This window comes from Anarhichas minor, unplaced genomic scaffold (genome assembly GCF_050575085.1).
Source record: "Anarhichas minor isolate MPS153535 unplaced genomic scaffold, ASM5057508v1 ptg000020l, whole genome shotgun sequence".
Taxonomy (NCBI): domain Eukaryota; kingdom Metazoa; phylum Chordata; class Actinopteri; order Perciformes; family Anarhichadidae; genus Anarhichas; species Anarhichas minor.
Window position 1 is genome coordinate 2,942,103 of NW_027466466.1, and position 25,944 is coordinate 2,968,046.

The 25,944-nt window shown below is 43.2% G+C and overlaps 1 protein-coding gene across 5 annotated transcripts; it reads right to left on the reverse strand.

Moving 5' to 3' along the window:
• Positions 1-618: 618 nt before the first annotated feature.
• usp19 (ubiquitin specific peptidase 19) lies at positions 619-25,944 on the reverse strand. Of its 5 annotated transcripts, none has more exons than XM_076095307.1 (26): positions 25,609-25,943; positions 24,107-24,488; positions 20,302-20,430; positions 19,865-20,001; positions 19,084-19,620; positions 18,082-18,469; positions 17,721-17,877; positions 17,522-17,593; positions 16,764-16,879; positions 15,145-15,377; positions 14,804-14,996; positions 13,509-13,642; positions 13,220-13,378; positions 13,027-13,137; positions 12,814-12,924; positions 12,561-12,662; positions 11,565-11,705; positions 11,341-11,459; positions 11,101-11,244; positions 9,980-10,365; positions 9,766-9,876; positions 8,373-8,589; positions 7,762-7,914; positions 6,871-7,037; positions 6,587-6,753; positions 619-1,362 (listed from the first exon to the last, which is right to left on the reverse strand). In XM_076095307.1, exons 2-26 carry the CDS (start codon positions 24,321-24,323, stop codon positions 1,222-1,224), a joined length of 4,542 nt encoding a protein of 1,513 aa, XP_075951422.1. In that variant the 5' UTR covers positions 24,324-24,488; positions 25,609-25,943; the 3' UTR covers positions 619-1,221. The 5 variants fall into 5 exon arrangements, with proteins under 5 accessions (XP_075951422.1, XP_075951420.1, XP_075951419.1 ...); XM_076095305.1 differs by having other exon boundaries at positions 15,145-15,383; XM_076095304.1 differs by lacking the exon at positions 619-1,362 and adding an exon at positions 1,466-4,991 and having other exon boundaries at positions 25,609-25,944.

A 25,944-nucleotide genomic window follows, 5' to 3' on the forward strand; every position in this document is an offset into this window, starting at 1 on the left:
TCGTCATGTAAGGAGAAGCACATCCGGTTTTAACTAATAACGTTGTTCAATAGCTCTGTTCTACTCAATGTGGCATTACGTCATAACAGTGCGACAGCTAGGAGCCTGAAACTGAAGCAGCGAGATGGAATCCATTTTATTTACACCTGTGCACAAGTAAAACATGTCTGCTGTAAAAAGTGCCTATTACCCTTTCTGTTCTTATACATTTATATGTTACTGTACTTGCATTTTAATTATTAATATATTGGTATTATTGATGGGGGTTTATTTATTTTTATATATTTAAAAATGGAACAAATCCACTAATGTAAACGGTTCTCAAAATTGTTTTTATTTATATTAACCATTTATATTTATCCACAGCAGCATTAACAAGCCCCACGTTATATACGCAGTCTATTACAAAGGAGAGGAGGGGGTGAGACTGGACAACTCACGCAAAACTGAAATAATGAAAGAGTTTCCGGGGGAGCGGATTTTTAACATGGGCTTGGGTTACAGTCTGTATGAACATGCAGGTCATACACATCTCAGTTTATACTGAAGCCTTTGACGATTGCATCCACAGGATCAAATATCTAAACAAGTACAAAAACAAAATAAGAATACACAACAGAAGCCAAAGGAAGTTTATAAAGCAACAAAAGACAGAAGCGGTGTGCCCTCCATATTTAAAAAATAAAAATAAAATAAAAAAGCAGCAGGTTAGCACCCGTCAAACATTGTTTTTCTTTACATCAGTTGCTATAATTCCAATACAGGTTACAGAATACCCTGCCACAAACAACACAACCCGGGCAATAGCCTCATAAAACCACCGGTCTCCTCTTAGATGGTTAAGGATGAATTGCTGTCTCAGCAATAGTTTATAATGAGCTGCTCACAGGAGCTCAGACATTACAGAAGTGTGTTTGCTTCTGTGTGTGTCACTATGTACACTGAATGAGTGTAACTAGCGTATTAAGTTTGTATCAATGGGTAAGTATATTTATGTGAGTATATCAAGGATGTGTGTCTAGTTAGTTCATGCCTATGTGCATATGAAGCTCTTTCACAAGTGAGTGCATTCAGAATCCTCAAAGACCCCCTCCAGATCTTCCAGCATTGCACCGTTCAGACTCGGATGACTGTTAGTGAGCACAGACGTGTCTTTAGCAGAGGAGGAGCTTCCCTAGATCACCAGGCTCTGATCTGGATTCCCTTCGGTCCTCTCCGCGACTAGTCCACCTCCTCCATGTTACTGTGGGATGGTGCCGCGCACTCTCCTGAGTGGGCAAAGAGGTCAGCGGCGACCTCCGGGGTCAGCGTAGGCGGTCCCTCGGGATCCATGTCGGTCCCAAACAGCGACTGGCTAGAGGCCTGTTAAAAAATAAACCACGGTTAACGATAGATGTCGCTGGGTTAGTCTTCTGGGAGAGTTTCTGTTTGGAGAAAATGATAAATAACATGCATACAGACTATAAACAGATGGAGATTTTATTTCTAAAAGGAGTACAATGCTTTTTTTTATATATATATATATATATCAGAAAGCAGCATTTAGATGGAGGACGGAGGAATCTAGATACATTATTGCAGGGAAATTAAAATGTTTCCTTCAAATAGTGTACTTGCAATTAACAACTCAGTAAATAAGTTCCTGATTAAAAACAAGTCACTCTTTCCATTGACAGTTCATAGCAGACTACACACAGTTTCATTCTTCAGTCAGTTCCATTTAAATCCAGTCAGCTCAACAAAACCCCCACAGCATTTACAGGTTGAAAAACAGAAACCCCTTTGAGTTAGTTGAACTACACCCGTCTGGACAGAGTCTAACATCGGTTGATTCCACTACTGCTGTTTGTGTTGGGGACAGTGACATTTCATAGTTTACTAAGCAGCGTATGTCGAGTACAAAGCTATATCTCATAAAGAACCTTGCATATATCTGAGTCAAGTATACAGTCAGACGGTGCTCTGAGCTTTGCAGAGCATTTAAGGCAAACGCAGGTCGCCTCGATGCCAGGAGGATTATTTTTTTTTTTTTCTCGCGCGCACACGCACGCACGCACACACACACACACACACACACACACACACACACACACACACACACACACACACACACACACACACACACACACACACACACACACACACACACACACACACACACACACACACACACACACACACACACACACACACACACACACACACACACACACACACACACACACACACACACACACACACACACACACACACACACACACACACACACACACACACACACACACACACACACACACACACACACACACACGCGCGCACACACACACGCGCGCACGCACACACACTTTGGAGTCTCAGGAAGCCTTTAAGACTTAAAGTCTGATGGTGTTTTAACTTGTTTCAAACTGCCGATCAATAAAATCATCCACAACATTACGTCACTAATAAAGAATGTCTGAACAATCATTAGCAAGTTAAGATAATTATAAAATAATGTTGAATCTTAGGTTCCAGAGCTCCACATCTGTCCATAATCAATAGTTTACCACTCAAAACAGAGAAACACATTGAAAACCATTACATTCCGAGGTGGACGGTAATTCCTTAATATTTGCACGCTCCTAGTTTAAGACTGCATTGTCGGTACATTTCTCATCTTATGTAGGACTTTAAAAAAACAGAACAAGTTGTTTACGACATTTCATCCTGATAATAATAAATCCTCACCTATGGCTATGGCTTCGAGATGCAACATGAAAAGCAACTAAAAGCACTGACTTTGACAGGCATTTCTACAACGACATCATGGAAAATAAAGACAACAGAATACAGTGAACTGCAGTGCATATTAGACCTTTTAAAAATATGACGGTGGCTGCAGGCAAACAGCAACTCTAAGGCCCATAAACCGCTTTCTGTATAATTTAAAGACATAAAAAAGGCAACAGCCATTGGTCACACAAAAATGACAAGAGTTCTCTTCGCTTCATGAAAGAACGTTTGAAAGGAGTCACAGCTGAAGTGCCTCTTCTCACAATACTCCACTCAGCGTGTCGTCTTTATCTCATTCTCTTTAAAGTGTAGTGCAAATAAAACAAAAGGAGGCCTTTGACACTGGCTTCATCAGTTTCCCTTTGGACTCAAATGTTGTCATTTGTCAGATACATTACTGTACAACTATACGGTTTGTTTCGGGAAAATAGTCTCAACTAAAAAGGTCCATTTGTTAGCCTCTTCCGGAGCTTTCAACCACACCTCACTGCCTTCTGGGAAATGGAGTTAAGATTTGTTTTTTGTCAAACTACGGTTTCTAAAGTGAATAAAACATATTCATATTCCCCTACATATTAGTGTAGGGGATTAAAGGGATAGTTTGTTGTATGGGGTACTCATCTACAGGCAGTGTATTATCAACAGTAGGTGACGGTCAGCATGTCCCCAGCTTGAAGAAGCAGACAGAAACACCAGCACGGCACAGAAGCAATGAAGTGCTGAGGACAGAGGCAGCAGCTAAACGTAACTGAAGATGTTATCTACTGGACTCCTTTGACAACAACAGTATCTACCTCAAAGAACTCTGGAGTTGCTAGCAGGTTAGTAGCTAGTTTGTGTTGCTGTGTGACTTTGATGTTTCTTATGTTCTTATTCAACAAAGTCACACAAACAGGTTGAGGCGGATGTAGACCAACACCTCCTGTGTTCTACCTGGTAAAGTGACTGTGTACTGTATGCCAAAGGACTCTGGTGCCTTTGAGGAGAGCATAGATGGATATAATGGCTTCAGTTCCCTTTGTAAAAGGGCTGTTGTACATCTTAACTGGTAGCCAACATATGTTTTGCTGCTGCCCACGTCCACAGCAGTACATTGCTTTGCTTCCGTGTGTGGTAATACACCGACTATGGATAAGAACCTCTTACCACCCCACGTGGAATAATCTAACTGTAAGGATGTCAGAGCTCATCATCTGAGAACTATTTCCAAAAATGTGACACAAAAAAACCTGCAAACTTGTTGAAAAAAACACATACACCAGAAACAATTCAATTCAATTCAATGCATAGACGCAACGATGTGAATAGTTTACACTGTACCGTGTGCTGATGGTATCATTGTACTGCAGCTTTAACTGAAACGTTTTCTCAGTGGAATGTATTGCGTAGGGACGAACCGATACCGACACTTCACCAATGTGTTGCTTCATTAAAAAGGGTTAAACTTGAATTTTAACTCCTTTTACATTTGACGATTTTATTTCATTTTTTACAAAATAGCTTGTGTACAATTTATGGTATTAATAAAAATTCAGTACATTTACATCTATGTATGTATTCGTTACATTTTGTTTTACAAACTTAGGATATCAATGCTTAATTTAAGCCTGATGCATATAAAGAACGATGCCAGTCTCTTCCACACAGTGAGGCATACAGCTCATAGATTAAACTCTGGTGAGGGATCGGTACTCGGTATCAGGACTGAAACGGTCCGATTGGTGCATCCCTAGTAGTGCCCAAAGTATTTTAAAGGGTTAAGCCATGTAAAGTTATACAAACACTTAAAGTGATGTAGTGTTGTGTAGAATCATTCTCCTCGCTGAAGACCGACGGATGACTCACTCGTTTACACGGTTACGTGTTAAACTTTAAAGTGCCTCTTCCAAATGTTCCTATCAAACCTCACATTCATACTTCTGAATGAAAGTCACACGAGCCCCCGCTCAGGTCCAGTTGGATTTGCTAAGCAGAGGGTAGACCAAGTTGATGAACAGAGCAAACACGGCTGCCAAGGTGCCCAGAACAAAATAGCGCACACAGTCGTCGTCGGGATAGTCCGACGTCTTCTGCTTGCGGTGCCGTCGCACCGACCCTTCGTCTCCCTCGGCTCGGTCCCTCGGCGTCCGACGCCTCCGCGGCGCCGAGCGGGACAGTCCGCGGGGGCCTTCGTCAAGACCCTCCTCTTCTTCCTCCAGTTCCCGCCAAATTAGAGAGGCCTGCGATTGGCGGAAACCGGTGTCAGCTTCTGGGAACAGGCGTTGTCTAACAAATGCTATGATTACATTCAGAAACATTCAGCCAGTCTACCCCACAGTTTCAGATCAATGCTGACGTGTAACAAGCTAAGCACATGCTTTCTCTGGTGATAGTTTAGGGACAAACTGGGACAGTTTGAGAGGCTTGCTTTTCAAATGATGTGGTGGTTAAGTGAGGAGTAAAATCGCATAATTTAAAAGTAAACGCACAGTTGAGTTCATCAAAAGTACAAGAACATCTTAGCTGATCTCCTCAAGCCTTTTCCTGCCAAATCCCATGGTAAGATGAGGGTTTTACCAAATACGCTTACCAACATGATACACATCAGAAAGAATAGTTAAGGCGCACATCGACTGTGGACTTAAAAACATTTGCTGCAAAACTGATAGAGACGTTATTACACTTGAAATAACTAAAAAGAAGTGAATCTATGGTTTAACAGGTGACCCATTCATCCCTTTTATCCCATAGAATCACATACAGACTCAGTATCAGCATCTGACAACCTATGTGATAAAAAAAACGTAACTCAAAAATAGAGCACAGCATTTGTTTAACTTCGGTAGAGACGGTACGATCTCATCTGGATACAGAAAACGGAGACATCGAGAGTGAAAGAGATCGCGCTCTGCAGTGAACATCTCGACTCCATAGAGACGAGCAGATGTTGAGCACCTTTCACAGCTGTCTCGCACTCACCAACTGAACAGGAATCAGCAGCGCACTCCGCTGAAGCATCAAACAATTAAGCGTCTGAAGATGCTGATGCTGCCTGACGGCTGAGCTTTGTTGAGCTAAAATGAACCGACTACCTAAGTGAAGAATCTCTCCATCATGAACCCACTGGGCTGTAGTTATTAACGCACCTCACAGCAGGAGCTCCTGTCAACACTAATTGAAAAGAGACACTTGGGCTTCTCTCATAGGACCCGACAAATACTGCTAATTCCTGTTTAGTCGCAGACACATTTATCAATTTCCCAAACCCCATGACAGGCGGATTGTTAACACTTTGGAGTTTTTGTTGCATTCAAATACATACTTTCATACTTTCAAAATGCACAAAGTCTGGTGAAGTATTTGGAGTCATTTTCAACAAGGCAGGAACAATCTGACTCTTCATCATGTAGAACAAACACATGTGACGCCCTCACTTTACTGGGATGCATCGGCAAACTATTTGAATCCCATTGTCACAGGTGAGGAACACTTGCATTGCGTGAACAGTGATGCTGCAGTTTGGTTATTTTCCCAAAACACTTTGCCCCAAAGCTAATCCATTTGAGCCTTGACTACACTTTCACACTTGCAGGCATCATAAAGTTAGTGATGCTTTTAGTAACCTGGTGAATTGGATTCTGATCACCAGAATCAGAACGTGATGCATGTACGGGGTAAAATTATGAAAATTAAAGGAATATCAGGGATTAACTTCTCCCTCAAAGTCTGAATAAGTGTGCCAAGGGATATTTAAACCTTGGCTAGAAGCTTAACCTTGGCCACTACAGCCCTTCTATGTGTGATCCTCTCTCTCTGAGTGTTGTGGCGCCCTCACCTGGCTGGCAGTAGCTCCTGCAGAAGTGGGTGACTCGGGCCTGAGGAAGCGCGGCGGCCTCTCCACGGGTGAGTTTCGTCGTCGGTAGAACAGGACGTAGGCGTAGCGCGTCACCACCTGACTCTCCTCCACCATGGTCACCGTACTGTCATCGAACAGACGCCAGCCTGAGGGACAGGGAGGGTAGAGGAGGAAGGGAAGAGAGGTTGGAGACAGGGTGGTTGACAGGTAGGAGGAAAAACTCAGAACTACATATACAGGTGGAATAAACCTCCGTGACTCACCAACATCACTGCGCTGGCTGTTCTTGTCACTTGGCAGCCGAGCGTAGGCCGTGTAGTGGCCTCCTATCATTCCTCCATAGTGGTTGATGACAGCATACAAGTCGTAGACAGGGGGCTGTTGCATCTCATCCTTCTGGCCAATACAGAATTTACTGAGATCCAGATTCCTACAAGACAGGATGATTTTAGAGGCTGCGTTGTCAAATTGGGAGTACTGCATGAGGGTTTAATGTTTTGCATGTAAAATCATCAACATCTTTTTACATTAAAGGAACAGTGTGTAACATTTAGGGGGATTAATTGGCAGAAATGGAATATAATATGCAAAACTATGTTTTCATTAGTGCATAATGACCTGAAACTAAGAAGCGTAGTGATTTGCGTTAGCTTAGAACAAGCCATTTCTATCTACAGAGGGAGCAGGTCGTCTTCCACGGAGTCCTCCATCTGCCAGAACAGACACCGGCTCTAGAGAGAGGCTTTCACATTTTTACATTATCTGAAGGTTGGGATGCGTTCTGGAATCCGGTATTAAACGGACCCTGATGATTAAATATTAAAGATTGTTGTATTGATAAGAAACGACATTACTGGTGCTTTTTAATGTTATTTATTATCAAGCTGCAGCACGTGTTTGCTCTGCTCTCTCTGTCAGGATGAGCTCCTCCAACTACCCACCCACCCTAACTCTCTCCCTGAAGGCCACCGTAGTTCTCCAACACGCTTGGAAAGGGAGGGGTGAGCTGAGGGGCATTACGTTGGTTGCAAGCTGCAACAAACCACTAGATGCCACTAAATCTTACACACTGTTCCTTTAAAGTAAATGTAAATAAGCGGTGTGCTGCAGATCGATATGTGGTGGAACGTGGACTTTGTTTACTGTGCATTTACCTGACAGGAAAGTCAACCATGTCGTTGATCTTGTCTCTCCAGATGAAGCTCCTGAAGGAGAAGCGTTTGAGCTGGATGATCAAAACGTTGGGCAGACGCCACAGCAGCAGCTGCTTGGAGGCCTCTCGGTGCTGCTGGCACTTTGGACAGTACCTAAAACAGACAAAGAAAGGTTCTGCACCAAAACTATTCTCAGTAAACCTTTTTGCGCCTCATTTCCGAACATTAAAGAGTCTTCTAGACTAGGTCCTGTTATCTTTCAACCTAAAGGGCAAAAAATAGAAAATGAATACATTAAGTCCTCCACAGCATATTATATTTTATACTTATTATTTACAAACTGGAAATACATAATACTATTTACTTAATTGCGTGCAAATATGATCAGAAGAAAAGTTACATTTGCTGCAATGTTTTTTTTTTTCTTCAGAACACTAGAGACAGGCTACAGACAGGCTACAGACAGGCTACAGACAGGCTACAGACAGGCTACAGACAGGCTACAGACAGGCTACAGACAGGCTACAGACAGGCTACAGACAGGCTACAGACAGGCTACAGACAGGCTACAGACAGGCTAGAGACAGTAATCACAACATAAAGCTGCCTACCATGCCTCCTCTGGTGCCAGCACCTCTGGCCTTGTGAAGAGGTTGAGGCACTGCTCCAAGGTGAAGTGTCCCGCTCTGGCTGTCTCACTCAGAGAGCCAGGGTCCTCCTCGTACTCCAGCTCTTTGGAGCTCACCAGGACGTACTCCTTCAGACGCTCGTTGTTTTTCCACACCAGCTCCAGCTTTGTGTCCTCAGGGAGGTCCGCCAGAAGGTCCTCTGCAGAGGGGGAAGGGGAGGGACGGAGAAAAACAGTGCACTGTTGTGTTGGACTTTAATTATTTCCATAAGTACAATCTTAAGTAACACTGCTGGTGGGACTTTCTGGCACAGTATTTAACTGGTTTGAATCCTCCTTAAAGGACAGGGACTACTTTGTGTCTATAGTTATTATTACACATCTGATTGGACTAATATGACATGAGGAGTTCCCCTAGGCTCAATTCTGGGGCCTCTTCTGTTTATCATCTAGGCTTACATACTTCCACTGTGGAAAACAACAAAATAAGTTTCCAAAATGATGCAGACCACACACAAATTGACATAACTATATCATGAGAGAACTATGGTCCGATACAAGCACTGAATAAGTGCAAATCAACAAATCAACGAGTGGATGTGCCAGAAAACTGGGGTTGTTGTTTTTGGAGCCAAGAAGGAATGTCTAAACGTTGGCTCTCAACTTCAAATCGGTTATGTTAAAAACCACAGACCAAACCGGAAATCTGGGTTTAGTCATGGACTCAGACCTGAATTTCAAAGTCAGCCTACTATCACCTTAAAAAATATATAAAGGATTAAACAACTTATGTCTCAGCAGCTTTCGAAAAACTGAATTTATATTAATTTGACTTGACTACCGTAGCGGTGTCTTTACAAGTGTTCCTAAGAAATTGATTAGACAGCTGCAGCTGATTCATAATGCTGCTGCTCAAGTCCTCACTAAGATCAAGGAAGTGGATCACATCACTTCAGCTCTGAGGTCTTTACACGGGCTTCCTGGCAGAAGATTGATTTGAAAATACAACTGTTGGTGGATAAAGAGCACCGACAGGTTGACTGTCCTTCTATAATGTCTATAGCACTTTGCCTCTTGATGTTTTTTGTGAAGCACTTACAATTACCTTGATACTGAAACGTGCAGCATCAATAAACTTGACTTACAGCGAATAAGCTTATAGCAGTTAGGAGATAACCTCTCTACATATTGTTACATAGCGGAATACACCCCTAACTATGGTCTTTAACATTACTATAGAGTAACATTAGATCAACAACTCTCTGACAGTGTCAACAAAAACTGAACATTAAAAATGAGCACACAATTATGAGCATGGAAACAGGACGACTGGGAATCTAACTGAATATCAGTGCTGAGGAATATTCTGTCCGTACCTCTCTCATCCAGCCTCTGCTCCTTGTTGTCTGAGTCCAGCACAGCTATGTAGAACTGAATGGCATGACCTGATGCTGATTCACTTGGATGCTGATACCCCGTTACTGCAGCTGCAATGAAGTGGCAAAGAATAAGGAACAATGGGACGTAGAGACAAGAAATAAGCGTCACAGAAACACTGAAGCATCTGCCCAATGGTAGCTATGATATTACCTTCTGGTCGCACCGCCTTCTCACATGACGTCTCTTTTTCAGCATGAGGGTCCAGACAACAGCAGGAGGGGGAGGAGATTGTCTCAGAAAATCCAGAATCGGCAGTTCGCGTGGTGGAGAGGGACGTCTGGGAGGAGGAGAGGGAGTCCGAGTCCCCAGAGAGGAGGGCCGAGGCCTGAGCATACTCTGCTTCAGGCAGCAGAGAAGGACTCACCGCCTCCAGTTCACCGGCTCCAACAGTACCACTACCACCCACGGTCTCATCTCCTGGCCCAAGACCCTCAGGAGTGCCTGCTGGCATTGGGGGGAGGTCAACCCGGCACTGGGATGTTTCGGGGGATGTCCTGCCCGACTGGAAAGGAGGCTGGAACACGTTGACGGAAAACCTGCCCACAGAGAGACATCGGGGCGATCACATCAACAGTCACTACATTTTAAGTGACAGATTCCTTACAGTGATCTTGAACTGACATGATCTTTTTCATCTCTACTGAATATACTAGTAGATGTGACATGTTACTTGCCTGATGCCGATAAATAGAGAAGATAAATTGCCACAAGTGTTCAGTATTCAGTGCTCAAAAGATGTGAAAAGTCCTGTTTTATAGATAATGCATGCTTATAAAATAATCTAGTTTAAACCCGAATCACAGACAAATCGTAACTCAGCATGATAGTATATACTGAATCTAATATCTTCAAAGAAGATGAACTTGCATGCATAAATAAAATATCACCATCATAATCCTGATAGAAGCATCGCTTGAATATTTATTTTTCATTGCAGCAAAATAGAAACAGCACTTGTTGACTCCGACTAAAGATGTTCCTTCCACTTCCACTAGTGTGAGATGGACAAAATAAAAAAAAGCAGCTAACTGCTACCAGCTCTGTCCATGTTGTAATAGCGACACGGCAGGTAATAACAGAATGAGCTGTGTTTTGTGATTGTCAACAATCGACTGTGTGTTTTAGTATCCTGGGCTGTGTTTAGATATGGAATCAGTAACGCTGCTGGCTTCTCATTACATCTTACTAGGCTATCCTGACAAGAATGCGTGTGGGCCACACTATATTCTAAATGATGATGAGCACCGAGGACTGGAAGTCAGACAGTGTACCTGGAGTAACCCTCTAGTAGCTGGGTGAGACGGGCATAGGAGAGCCGGGACTCCGGCACGCTGATCAGGAAGGGCAGGCCCACGTTCTCCGTGTTGGGTCGACACAGACCCTTGTGATTGGGCCAGTGGGTCTTCTGACACACTCTGGGAGGGGAGTTAACATGTTCATAGAAAAGTTAATGGATTAAATGCAATAATAAAAATGACAGATGCCTGAGTGTACATTTGACTAGAACTCACTGATTGCAGTAGCCCACACGGTAGCAGCGAGTGCACCGCTTCAGCTTGTCTTCCTCACACACTGGAGGCTTCAGGCAGGCGGCACACTTTGAGATGGGGATATTAGGGACCTGAAGTCTCTGTAGGAGAAGCAGAGGGCAAAAAAAAACCTCTCAATACCTGTAAACACTGACGTATTTAATACGCTGTAGAAATGTAAAAGTAGGACTTGTGTTTATAATGACCTGCTGCACTCGGAGCACTACCACCCTCTCTTTGGCCATGTCTTTAGAAAGCACCTCAAAGCAGAACAACATGTCGGAGGAGGACACCATGTCCAGGGAATGGGACGGCAAGAACATGCGCTGGAAGCGGTTCTTCCCCACCTGAGAGGAAACAAACAAGCGCAGTTTTGTCCTCAAGTGTCCTTAGTCAAGTTCTCTCTCATGGTTCCATTCCTGCTGGTGAACCGTATTCAATGACCACCACTGATCGCCATTGATCTAAATCTATCAGCATTCCATTTAGTTTCACACACACTCAATGAGTTTGGGCTGCACTGAATGTCATTGTTTTACATACAGAGCTTCTATTGAGTTGTTCTAATGAAGCTTTGAATGTCAGTTGTCAGATTTTTTTATTTTTTTTTTTAAAAGAAGAAAATCCTCAAACAACATCCATTAAAGTGATTCATCAGATTAAATGAGTCTTTTTTGATTTAATTCAACTTCCTTTAATGAATATAACTCGTCAGTGTTGGCCTCCCTTTGTGTGAGGCAAGCAGGAGAGCAAACCTGTTTTCATGACCGCAGTGAAAAGGCTAAACGCCAATGAGTATGGATTGAAGCTGAATATTTGGTTCGATAAAAACATGTTGTGAATTTTGGAAAGGAATACATCTGTCATTTGTGACCTTTGGTCTGGAGTTATTGGAAAGGTTTCCATCACATTCGTCAGAAACAGTCGTACGTGATTTAATTCTACAAATAGTATAACACTATTAACTACCGAGCCTGTTTGTAGCCGGTACATACAACTTCATCACCACTTCATATGTCTATACCTCCAACTGTGCAGAAATACCCGATTTAAAAAGAATGAATAGAAATGCAAAAAATGATTTAGAATTTGAATGTCAACATTAGGGGAAAAAACGAATCGGGAAAAAGCCTCTGTAATGAGTTCAGAAAACATGTGGAAGTTATTAGAAATGTCTGTCGGAGAATGAAGTCCTGACAAACCTCTGCCAGTCTGAGGTTCTCTGGTTTGACCCTGACATTCCTGGAGATGGATTCGAGGACTTCAGCAGTGCTGGAGTTCTCCTTGCTCACACTCACTAAAAACTGAGACACACACATACACATGAAGCTTTAGAGAGTGGGTCACATGGAAGACATCTTTACATTTTCTCAAAACAAAGCAAAGCCCCATTTCTGCATTGCATCGTGAATTGACACCGAGTAGTTTTAGTAGAGACTGGTTGCTTCATCTCACCTTGACGGGTTTTTTATGAGGCTCCTTGGCAAAGTAGAAAACTGAGAGCACCTTTTGTTTCTGGGGCAAGGGCACGGGCAGGTAGAGGAAAGGGTCAAAGGTGATAGACACCTGAGCAAGAAGAAGAGGGAAAGGAAGTAGGTTAGACATCACCAAAACAAGGCAAACATTCAAAAGCATTTACCTTGAAGAGAGTAAAACATTTAGTGTTACCTTGGAGCATATGGGGCAGACAAGCTTGGATTTGAACTGGCCTTGGAAGAGGTCCACTATAAAGGAATCATTTCTCATCTTGTGCCTCTGCCACGCCTCCTCAGCCACCACCTGCAGCAACAGATCAAACACACCATCAGGCTCAGGCTCGACTACACCGTGAGAAGAACGGAAGTTTGTTATTTCAATAAACCTCGTCAAGCCGCCCGTCAGAGTCCACCGTCTCCGTGTAAGGTTTATTCTGGATGCGGTTCAAGTCCTCGTGGAGCCCGTCCAACAAGAAAGCCATGAACTCCTGGGCATCGTGCTGGGCGTAACCTGTGAACTGACTGGCTTTACTGGCCACAATTGCCTACAAGGTTGCAAACAAACAACAAAGAAGCAGTCAAAGACAGAACACCTCCAAAAGTAAAACAGTTGTTGGTAACTACAGCGAATAAGAAAGATTTGGTCCATATTTGTTGTGAAAAATCTCTGTATACCTTGAGTTTTGAGGGTTGGAAGGCATGATGTGTTCCTTTCCAAAGGGCCCTGAGCAGCACAGCAAAGCCAATGGCTAGCCTGCCTCCCGTCCCCAGCGGATTATTGCAGTTGATTTCTGCCTCGAATGCTCGATCTGCCGGGGCACAGAAAGACCCGTGAGATAACTGAACCAGACATCACATAAGAGCTCAGACACAGACGGACAAGCATGGACACATGGGAAATAAACACTGTAAAACTACCTTGGAATGACTTTATGTGGAATCAAGCAAAAAGTTTAAAAACACAGAAACTAAAACTTCTTCAAGTAAACCTTTCATTTGTTTTAAAACAAATAAATTGCAGAGGCCTTAGTGCACGTTGTAAGAATGGCTCCTCCCTGGGTTTGCTGCTGGTTATTGTTATAATAACTGTAAAAAATAGATACATATAGTCCTTTGTATTTTTATATACGTGTATTTTAATCAGCTAACGTTACCTCCCAACAGCAGGGAGGGGGGGGGGGGGTCACAATTTCAAGAAAAGAAAAAACACAATTTCTGAGATTTAAGCTGCACATTTCCAAAAGAAAACGTGGAGAAATTGTTTTCATTTGTCAAGGAATCACATTGCTTCACTTTGCAAGGTTGTATGAACCTCATCACACCACAGACGCCACCGTTAAACACCGCAGAACCGTGGTAACGCCAGCTGGTGAGTAGTGTCCTTATGGTGACGACAGCCGCTGTCTGCAAATTTGGGACTTTAATCTCAGAGAATATTCAAATTCTTTTTTCTGGTGAGTTTTTTCTTGGAATATTACCCCCCCCCCCCCCCCCCCCCCCCCTCCCCGGCTTGGTACATTGTTGTTGTTTTCTTGTTAACCTACAATGGCCCTGATACACCGTACTAAAGTGACCTCGATTTGGCAACAATTATTTTAATGTTTTAAATGCTTCCACAGCACAAACTACACTCTTTGGGCCTATTCAGATAAAAACTACAGAAAGTTACAGAGTCCTCATTAAATCTGCTCCTGTGGGCCACTTGCCACCGCTTTTGTGTCCATGTTAGAATTCACTAGGACTATCTGCAAGCAGAGGCCGCCAATTTAACCAGAATAACCCAGAGAAAGAAAAAAAATCCACCCTGATATTTCTTAGCAACACAACAGGTTACCTAACATCTTTGGCTGCAGAATAAAACCGTGCAATAAATGATGCATTTGGTCTACTTGTTTATTGCATTACAATGTAACCTGTACTCATTTGAATGTATTTATGATGTAGTTCAGATCCAAACAAAAGCCTTTTACCATGAAAGTAATCCCTGAGTTCTCTGGTGTTGGACAGGGATTGGATGACACTGTTCATGAAGCAGGTGTTGCCAAGGTTTACCAATCCTGTAAAACCAGGCAGGCACACCTTCTTCTCCTCCTCTTCTTCATGGCGCTCGTTGCTGGCAGGGAGTGCATGGGTCATGGGCTGCACCATGCAGGTAGGTTTAGGCTGAGAGAGGAAAGGTGTACACGCAGATTCTACTAATTAGAACCATTCAGATGCGGACTTCTAGTTATTGGACTACATTGCAACATAGATCTTATTTCTTAAACAACTATCCAAACATCAAGTTTAGATTATTCATCGTTCTGCTCACCGTGGTAACAGGGGGCTCTGGCTTGCTGATGGCAACATGCTCTGAGACATTGCGAGGAGCCACATTATCCAGACCGCAATCCTCCACTCTGGATGAGGCCTTAGGGGGCTTGGGTTTCTCCTCCCCGACCCTCGGAGGCTCCTCCTTGGCTGGCAAGCTGTGCTGGCTACTGCCTGGCTGGCTCTTCTCCATGCAGGAAGGGCTGGAGGGAATAGCAACCTTGGCGCCACCCACTGCACCTTAAACAGAGGAGAATGGGGCTTGTGTATAGAAGACGAAGGTCTATAATACGTAGCTGGACGGCACTGGACAGGAATATTTGTAAACTGTATAATATGAGGAATTTAAAGCCTTTTCATTAAGGCACACTTTTGAAGAATTACTTTTATCATTATTTGAAATCACATAGAATTAAAGCCATTTACACAAGGGCAGTACTCGTTAAAAACACGCCTGTTCAGAACGGGCAGAATGTTTAACCTGTGGTTCTCGAAAACCGCCATACAAACGACTTCCCACTCAACACTTCCTTTGGTCTTACAAAAAAAACTTACAAAAGGCCTCAAAAGCACAGAAAAATAAGCAACTCAGCAACTATTTACTGTGTACTTCTACCTCAGAGGAAAGTAATGTTGTACTAAATTTACTTGTATAAAAAATGTTACTGGTTACCAAATTTCACTCACAAAATATAACAATTAAAATATGATGCATTATGTTGCATTAAACTATCCAACATGATATTAGAACTGAAAGCTCCGCCTTAAAATAGAGTTCAGTAAATAGAAGTACATTGTGTTAGAAAGGATGAGCGGTTCTCGAGATATGCAAAGGACATACAGACAGATTCCTCGCTTCATAGTTTGTCATTTGGTACCAATTATAGGAACAACTTTCTTTCAAGGAAGCTCAATTTAAACACAAGTAAACATATATTCAGTATGAATTTATCATAGGAAGTGTTAATCTCCATATATTTTGAATTAAATGTTGCTCGTACACATTTTTGTGCATGTTCAGCTGACCTGTGTGTACCAATTGCACACTCTCTAATCTATTGTTCCAGTATTTTGAAGTCAATTACATCGCTGTTACCCGAAAAACTTCCAGGAAACTTATTGGAAAGCAGTTTCAAACTGTTGCTGCAGTCTACTGTAGTCCCATTTGGAACCATGTCATGGGCTCTCAAGGGCACCGAGTGTTGGGTGTCACACAGCGTGGAGGCCACATAGGGCTAGCAGGAGAGACTGGCACCCATATCTACTTACCAGCTAAGTTACAGAGCTCAAATTCCTGTCATTGAGAGCTACCCTAAAGAACACATACAGTAAAAACACACGAGTATGACTTCTCATACAAACGCAGCACACCTGCTCTTCCAATCAAGAGTGCACCTACTGTAGATGTAAGTATATTCTTTACAGATATGATTGTTAAAAGGTTTTTGTCTAGGTGTATATACTGTACATGATTTTAAGATCACGTGATTTCAAATTCATGTTTGTGATGGACATTACCAACAACAAGAGAATCAAATTTGACCATACTTGCAACATTAAGAAAAAAAAAATAAAATCTATAACCGCATAGTGTTTAGAAGTAGAAGCTTGGCAGCAGACCTTGTGGGGCGGGGGCCTGCAGACCCCCCCAGCGCTGGCTGTGCCTCTTTTTCAGGGTGATGTCCAGTCGGGACGGGGTGAAGGAGTAGCTGCACTGCTCAGGCTGGATCAGGTTCCTGAGGCACGGGAGACAGAGAGAGAGAGATGGGGACGGTCAGAGTGTAACCCACTACGGTTCAGGTTGATTTTTATTTTTTGTATTTTAACATTATGAATGATTTAAAGACATTAAAACATCTCAACACCACGCTGTCAGAGCTAATATGGAGCCCACACTGTCACTAACTGCACTTCCTGTATAAACTTCAGCTCATTTTTGAAAAAGAATAAAATAAAAGCGACTTCAGAGAGAAACAGACAGAAAGGTCTTCAAATACGTGTGTAGGATACATGCAGGAACTGATTCAGCAGTGAAAACAGGTTCAACAGATAAAGATAGAAGCTTCAGATCGGTGTAAAAGTGAACCACCACACCACCCGGCGATCGAGACAGAGGACAATGAATTTAAGGAACAACACTGCTCCTGTAAAGCCGGTAGGTGATTTTTTTCCACAATCATTAAAAAGCAAAAGCGTTTACATTCAGTATACCTTCAGTAGCTAGCGTAGCATAGAAGTGCTAACGGTCGTTAATGGTGTGCTAACGTACTCTGCTAGTGTTAGCTCCACAGGTCTTTACATAGAAACGTAAACGTTTAATCATGACTAGCTCTAGCTGAACACAGGAAGAAAAACACGACAGTGACTGCGACAATTACCTGAGTTTGACTTGCCACTTGAAGACTGTGTTTGGTCCACAGTCTGAATGAAGCCGCAGAAAGTTGGTGTCACTGTGAATGGATGACACAGAAAGATCATTCACTGGTTGTTGTTAAAAGACATTAAAGCATGGCATTAAAGTATGCCATAAAGAATGGCGTTGCAATTCTCTGATGGCAGCATATTCTCATTTGCTACCTCGTCTGAAAGATGAGGGTGAAGTCCTGTTCCCTGAAGATGACCCTCGCCGTGTCCCTGCAGATCCCCTTCATGTAAACATTAACCACCATCAGGTCGGTGCCCTTCTCGTACGAATCATTCTTCACAACTTGCAAGTTAACCATCGGCTCTGGGACTGTGGGAAGTTATTACAGGCATCAACAAACTCATATTGAACATATTGAATGAATCAGTGCTGAAAAGCTGAAGGGCAACAAACCTGACTGTGTACATACAATACGTATTGCTACATCTATCAACATAAATTGTTTATGCAAAGATTCCACATGAATAGATCAAATGAAAAGCCCCCCTCTATTCCCAAACCATCTCAACTAACCTTCCTGTTCTTTCATTTCCAGAGCAGGCTCCTCCTTCGACTGGTCCTGCTTCTCCTCTCCGTCACAGCTGCCCTGCCTCTGGGCAAGACCGGGTGACTGGCTTTGTATGGCAGCCACGCCAACGGCTGGCGTCGAACCTGCCTCTCTTGATTCAAGCTGCTGGCAGATCGGAGTATCCTGCTCCGCTTCCTGCTCGACAGGCTTCTCCTCTGGCTCAGAGTCAGTTCTATCTCCCCGTGTCTCTAGAGAAGCGGCAGAGGCCTCTACGTCGTTGAAGCCGACAGGTTCGAGGCGGTCGCCGGTGCTGACTGGAGCTGCTGGTTGGCTATCGCTGCCATGTGCTGATGCTCCACAGCTGTCCGACGACTGGTTTGGCTTCTCTTCCACCTGAATCCGGAAAAAGAGAAATTAAACCTCAAATCCTACAGAGAACAATTGGCACTCTCTCTGGCCTCGGCGGCACTGGAGACTAAGTGAATACCTAGGAGCGAGGAATTCTTCACCTCTGGCAGGGTTTCGACAACTACATTCCTCGCTCTCAGAGGAGAGCTGACAACTTGATTTCCGTTCCGACCAGGGCAATGTACCGTACAGACATCAGGTAGTTCTTCCATGAGAGCTGAACCATCTGTAACCAGGTACTGTGAAGACACTGGTGGTGTAACGGATCATTGTCGATCCGTGATCCGGACGGATCCCCCCTCACAGTTCGACACGCATGTGAACCATCGATTAATGACACAGTTTAATGTTAACCATCACAGTGTGAAGAAAGTTTTACTGATGATCTTGAATGAATCCAGTTGTTTGAAGAAGATGTTTTAACAGCAACACTTTAGAGCACGGTTAATATTCAGGTACTAATATTCAGTGTCCGCATCCATAATTGAAACAAAAAATGCAAACTATTAATAAATAAGTACATTTTGTTGACATTCTAAATGAAAGACACACAGCTGAAGTGTTCCGATAAGCGTCCGAGATGTCGCAGCTGTTCTCACCTGAGTTCCGTTGGTATGGCTGTCAGCAGCGGCTCCTGGCTTCTGTTCCTGGCCGCTGCCTCGTCTCTCTGCTCGGTTGTCTCCATCTCCGCGTTGTGTCTGTGGGCTCCGACCAGCGGGCAGGTGTGTGTGTGGAGCTGTACCGCTGGCTGTGGACTGGACAGAGTCCCTGTCGGCCGGTGACGTGGCCTCCACTCCTGTGGGCGGCTGTACAACGGTGCGCTTGGCACTGGGTTCCTGAGGCTCGCTTTGCGTGACTCCAACAGGCTTGCTGGTGGTGGTTGAGCCATCTTTAGCTCCACCTTTCACCCCTACAGAGTCCTTGGTGACCTTGTCACACGCCGGTTTGTTTTTCAGGCCGCGCTTGAACCCCCGCTCGGTTTTGCCCCCACCCCGTCTCGACTCGCTGTGTGCAGGTGAGGAGGGAGGCTGGGCCAGCTTGGGTTTCTCTGATGGCTCCAAGGCAACAGGCTTCATCTTCGGCTCCTTGTCCTTTTTGGTCTCTGTAGGTGCTGCCTCCTTCTCCTTCTTGTTGGACTGAAGCAGAGAATACAGAGGCAAAAACATTTAGTTATTTAACCAAATGGAGACTGAGCTGGAGACCACATTTACACATCACAGTGTGAAGACCACTTAGGTGTCACTCAGAACTAAATTGACACATTTTCAAGACAACTAAATATTATGAAGGAATGCCACATGCATCAGTGCAGATAACAACACAAATCCACTCCTGTACATACAAAAAAACAAAAAAAACATCTTATGTTACGTGAGTCACCTGAAGCGAAGGCCAGATGTGAAAGGGAATCTTCTTGTGCATGATGACATGCAGGAAGCCTCCCTTCTCCTTGTACTGGACTCTGCTACACGACGCCTCTATTTCCTCCTGCAACTGGCAGCTCCACTGTCGTCCATCTGAAAAATGAAAAGAGATATATATATATATATATATATACATATACACAGATGCTATTAGAGCGGAACGGGACTCAACATAAATTGTAAAATTGCAGAAAAGATCAAATATAGGCGTCAACGTACAGTATGTTTAAGTTACAACAAGTTCAACAAAGCCTAACCCCAAACCAAATGCGCAACTGCACCCGTTCTTCTTTTGTGGTAGATATATAAATACTGTGTGTGTATATATATATACATATACATACACACACCATAGTAGCTTCTGTTTCTGTTCCATGCTTTACGATGACTGACCTGGGAAGCACACATGGCAGTGTGTATCGGTGAAGGTTGTGTTGATGTCCTCTGTCCTCTGCACCCCGTCCCCACAGCGCAGCCTGACAGTCACTTCATTGACATTCTGCTTCCAGTCCACAAACACATCTGAAAACACAGAGGAACAGACAGTCACACAACCAGAGAAGGAACTCGGAAAAACAATGCACTTCCTCTTTCCACCCTAATCATTACAATATAGTCACAAATATTACACACAGGCCACAGCAGAGATTGTTCTCCATTTCTAAAAAATCGAATATGAGACAAAGCAGTCAATTGCATTTTGTAAATATGGACACAGGGAATAAAATAAAAACACAAGCAAACAGCAGAATGGGAGTGAGGTAGTGAAGTAACCGGTGGTGAACATACTGTATCTCTACTTCCCCGAGAGAACATGGACGCACACACTGAATTGCACCTGCTGCCAAATTCACATAGCAGACGATCTCACTCATAAGCTCAAGTGGGTCAGTGGGGGGCACTCAGGCACAGACTGGGAGACAGTCCAGTGAACTCAGCAATCACAGACGGGACATCTAAAAACGTCTGCGCCACACAAACGGCATACCAAGCAAAACAATGACGTTAAGGCAAGTGATCGACTTATTTAAGAAAACATGCTCCCGAGCCATACACACGCTTTTCAAGGTCGAGAGAGGAAACTTTGGTAAAAAATATCCCAGCGTGAAACGCAAAACAAACCACGTACCATTTCTCATAGTGACCTCAAAGTCGAAGCAGTGATCGGAAAAGAAAATATCATCCCAGAAATACAGCGAGCGCTAGATTCCCCGCAGGCAAAGAAGTCCTGTATAGATGTCACACGCACTCCGACTCCGATTCAGTGTTCAACAACCAGAGAGCCTCGACCGTCCTTCTTCACTCCGTCTCCAATCCTCTCGCACACGTAATGGTTCCAGAAAGGTCAAAAGCAACACCCAATCCCTTACAGCTGGTGACAGGTGCATTCCTGGTGGAGCAACGCCACAGTGGGCTCTCTGCCTCTTCCTGCACTCTGATATTATTCATCTCGGTTATGTTTGTGTGTTTTTTTAATTGTGCAAAATAAACTCAGACTAAATATCAACATTTTGAAGTTCTGATAACAATATATCGGATGCTAGCTTTTAAACAAATACATACAAGCATACATTTTCATATATATGCACTCGATATAAACAATCCTGATGCCAATGCTTTGTCCAATCTTCAATGAAAAAGCTAATAAAGATAAAAATAAAAGACCAGGATACAGAAATAAGCTCGTCAGTGCCCTTTGGTGGGCAAACTATGTACCGGTGACACTGTTTACGTAAAACCTATTTCTGTTCTGCAATTGTTACGTATTGGCCGACATGCCAATACCAATACATCTACAATAAGCCAATATCTGCAGATATATCGCCCGGAGCCATTGAGTGGTCTAGCTCTTATTCCTGGACAATTGCAGAATTTGCCAAAATGTGGATGCAATCTATGAGAACCAGCTACGCCTAATGAACAGAAAGAAAACTATGCCATTATGGTGTCATTTACTCGCAGATAGTTTTTAGAGCTTCCCTAAAAAAGCCTCAGATCAGAGGCAAACTGCAATCACTGTTCAACTACAGAACTATGCATCACCTAGCCGCCTAAATCTCTGACTGTTGTGAAAGCTACAGCCAATACAAACAGCTACAGCTGTAATACAGTGCTTCACACTGTGAGTACTGTATGTGTTGAGTGTTTTGTTTTATAACTGGATTGAATCACTTTCATAGAAAGAAAAATTCATTAATATGCATTACATTTTGAATATATATCACCTTTTCTGGTGATAAAATGTGCTTAAAATCATAAACACAATTCAGAAAAATTTAGACGAAAAACACGGAATTTAGGAAAAAATAAAACAGAATCTGGAAATAAAGACGGATTTCCTCGGGCCTTCGGTTAGCGTTGGTAGGTATTGAAGAAGACGGTGTAAAGAGAGAGAGGAAGAACATTCTCATTCTCAACCAAAGTTATCCAGATAAGGGCCGGACTCTCTCAGCTAAAAATACATCTCTTCAGCATGACGCAGAATACAAATAACCGAAACACATGTCATAACAGAACCAGCATGATGAGGCACACTGTTGATAACAAAGTGCCAGCAAAATAACGTGTATCCACTAGCAATACAGAGCACTGACCAATCAAAACACGGCCTACTCCATCCTTCTCCTGTACCTGTGTTCACTCCGTAAGTAGCCTGGTCTGTGGTATTGTACAAAATACTGTCTTGTGATATTCAGCAAGGAAATAGAGAGAACAAACACCAAATCCAGCGTGATTGAGTATCTGTCAAATACTGCACAGATCCAATATCAAGTATCCCTACTAGAGCTGCTCCAGTGCTCCATCAGCTGTGTGTTGTCATCAACATAAGATCTATTATTTAAGTTTGACCGCTGACCTTATTATAGTACTACACATTTAAGCAGAAATATAACAAGTTGGTCTTCCAAGTAGACACACATACACTAAGTGCTAGATACACAGCTTAGTATGAGATAGGGTTGTGAATGAGCAGGCTCTTTGGTAAAGGGCTTATGGGGAATGTGGTATTCCTTACAGCAGCATTTCTACCTCCAGGGAGGAACCAGTGTCAGGTGTATCCATCACAACACTGCAATGATTCCTCTGCAGAACAAATAAAGGAAGAGGAAGTGTGGTTGTTTTCCTCTTGAACACCTACAAGGATTAGTGAGCACATTTCTCCTACTAAGAGAACACGACTCGGAGTAAATACAAAGATAGCAAAGGGAAACCACAAATCTAATTATGCTGAATACTTTAATATCAATAATAAATACTTCACTTGTCAAAAAAAAGCTTACATCAACATATGGTCGAGAGAGAGACTCAACATATGTATGTAAGATGCAAACAGAAACAAATACTTCCAGTGACACACACACACACACCACAATAAATGGAAAGTACAACATGTACTAAGTGGTCAGCTCATGATAAAAAGCCTTCAGGCAGCAGCATGAACTGCAACAAAGGAATGAAATTAACAGCAAAAGGACAACATTGCCACTACATAAGAGTTCTTATCACACTGTTTGTCCAGAGCAGAGAAACTCCTGAGTGATGTTTTGTGTGTTTCAATGCGTCATGTAAAATAGATTTTAAAAAGACCAAAATATGCAGAAATTGCTGCATAAAGAATTCATATCATAAATGTGTTAATGAACGCACCCATAACTGTGAAACTGTGTTTTCCAGATAATGATGCAAATATGTAGGCCTTGCATTTATGCCAGTGCCAACTTTGTCCACACTTTTATAACACGTCAATACAGGCCTGCAACTAAAAATGATTGATCGTTATTTCAACTTATCACTATCGTGCAATCAAAATATTGCTTGTTTAGTAGTGTACGCCCAACACTCCAAAAAGCCCATGATATTCAGTTTACCATCACATACGACAATGTAAAAGCACAACAGTGGTGAGAATAAATTCAGAGTATGTATGACAAATTCAAAACAATACTGCATCTGTATAATGCACACACAAATCTAATGTGACAGTGCCTGGTTTGCTATGTTGTATATGATGCCACCTCGTGAAAACTATTCTACTAGTGCCACTACTAGTGGTCATACTGTGCATATTTTGACCACTTTGTATGGTGCACAACCCTTTCCTGTCATTAGTTTCACACTAATCCTAGTAAATATAAGCTAGTACACATGAATGTAAACAATGCACAACAACTTGTACAACACATTTAGTCCTACTTACCTTTCTTGACTTCTGCAATGGCCCCGTCCACTGCTGCAGCGGCTGCCCTCTTGGCCTCTCTGCTCTCCTGGTTGGCCCTGTCCTTCTGCTTCTTCTTACTGGTACTGGAGGACTGGTCTGAGCTGTTGTCCCCACCGCCGCCCCCTCTCTGGTGAGCGCCTCCACGACGGCCCGCTATCCCGTTACTGGCTGCACCGCTACCACCGCTGCTGGCCATCTTCGGGCACTTGGCACTAACAGGCCGCCCGTCGCCGGAATCACTACCGCTGCTGGGGTCTGGATCTGAGGTGTGCCTCTTCCTGCCTGGCCCGGCTATCTTGGCGATGATACTGGTCTGAACTCTCCCAGAACAGAATCAGGAAGGCTGGTTAGGGATGGGGACCTGAGGCAGAGGACAGAGAGACATTTAACAGTCAAGTGGAGAAATGAGTAGTAATGACCATAACTGTCTGACATCAATATGTGGTATGTGCAAGGTTTAACAGTGTAAAGCTAAACAACTTATGACAATGTGCCTTTATTATGTTTGTGTACACACACACACACACAGACATGGAGGGAGAGTGGTTGAGTATTTAAAACTAATTTGTGGCACGCATCAAATAACTACAACAATGCGAGACGTGGACATTGTGTCTAACAAAAGGACACATAAGGCAGCACATAAGGTTAGGCGAACTAGCCCGACTTAGAGCCTTGCCTCGTTTCCTTAGCATAGCAACAGCAAGTTGCTAACATGGACATTCAAATGACAAACAAAGGACAAGTTACATCAGCCATCTTCTTCGGCGTTCAAGTACAGCGTATTTACTAATAACATGGGTGGCGTTCATTAAGCTTAGCTAGCGAGCTTAACAACGTAGCTTCCCGTCTCCACAGTTGTTAGCTTGGTAGAACTGTTAGGTTAGCCAGCCGACTGCAGAGGTTCGTTGAATTCAAGGCCCACGTGTTTTGGACTGTCATGTGCCTGTCGATACGAGTCTTAACGTAATGTAATGTTTCTTAGGCGCTGAACTAACGGTCACGTATCTATGTTTCATCAACATCATTAATTGCAATAAGCAAGTTACCTTGAGTCAATAACACTAAAATGTTGCGATACTTTAATGTACCTGATCCATATTGGGCTGAACATTGTCATTTAAAAATATGCAGTATTTGAAGTAGAAAAGCCGTCTTAGCTTTAATGAGTATAAATAACCGCCAACATTACTACTGTGTGATATCAGAGAGGGTTATATAACGCTCGTTTATCAGTACGATCATTACAGCTGAAGGCCAATCTCTCAACACAGCGCAGGACAGGTCTTACAATCAAACGCTCCTATAGTCTTCGAGAAGCTAACGTCATTAGCCACATCAAGCTAACGCTAGCTGACACCAGACGGTTGATATGGCTAACGTTACCAATTTTACTCAACACAACATGACATTCCGTGACACCTAACGCCCGGCTGTGAATTAATGCCAAATTAATATTGTCATTAAAACGGGAGACTTACGACGCTTCAATTGTGCGGGAATTGAATTCCGTTCCTATCACACAATGGCCGGAGACTGCTGCTTCTCCCGGCTGCTAAGCTCCTTCCTCCCGCGTGCCGCTGCGCTCCTGCCCCCACTCGAAACCCCGCAGTCCACGGTTTCTAGAATATTATTTCCTTTATCCGGGACCCATTTCTGGTTACTTTTGACACTATTTATTTCAGAGATCCAAACAAAAGGCAGCAATTAAAAAAACGGTTCAGTCTGTTGGTGTCATTCGGCCTCTGCGGGGTGATTCCTACTTTGTTTGGGACAAATTACACTGCTGCCCCGGACAAACGTGAAGCGAGTGCACG

What these genes read in the sequence shown, in the direction of transcription:
- usp19 (XM_076095303.1), bottom strand. Translation starts at nt 24,323, where the DNA reads ATGGCCAGCAGCGGTGGTAGCGGTGCAGCCAGTAACGGGATAGCGGGC. An exon ending in CATTGCAGAAGTCAAGAAAG is followed by an intron (nt 20,431 to 24,106) that starts GTAAGTAGGACT and finishes CTGTGTTTTCAG; the next exon opens with ATGTGTTTGTGGACTGGAAG. An exon ending in TCCAACCCTCAAAACTCAAG is followed by an intron (nt 13,379 to 13,508) that starts GTATACAGAGAT and finishes GCAACCTTGTAG; the next exon opens with GCAATTGTGGCCAGTAAAGC.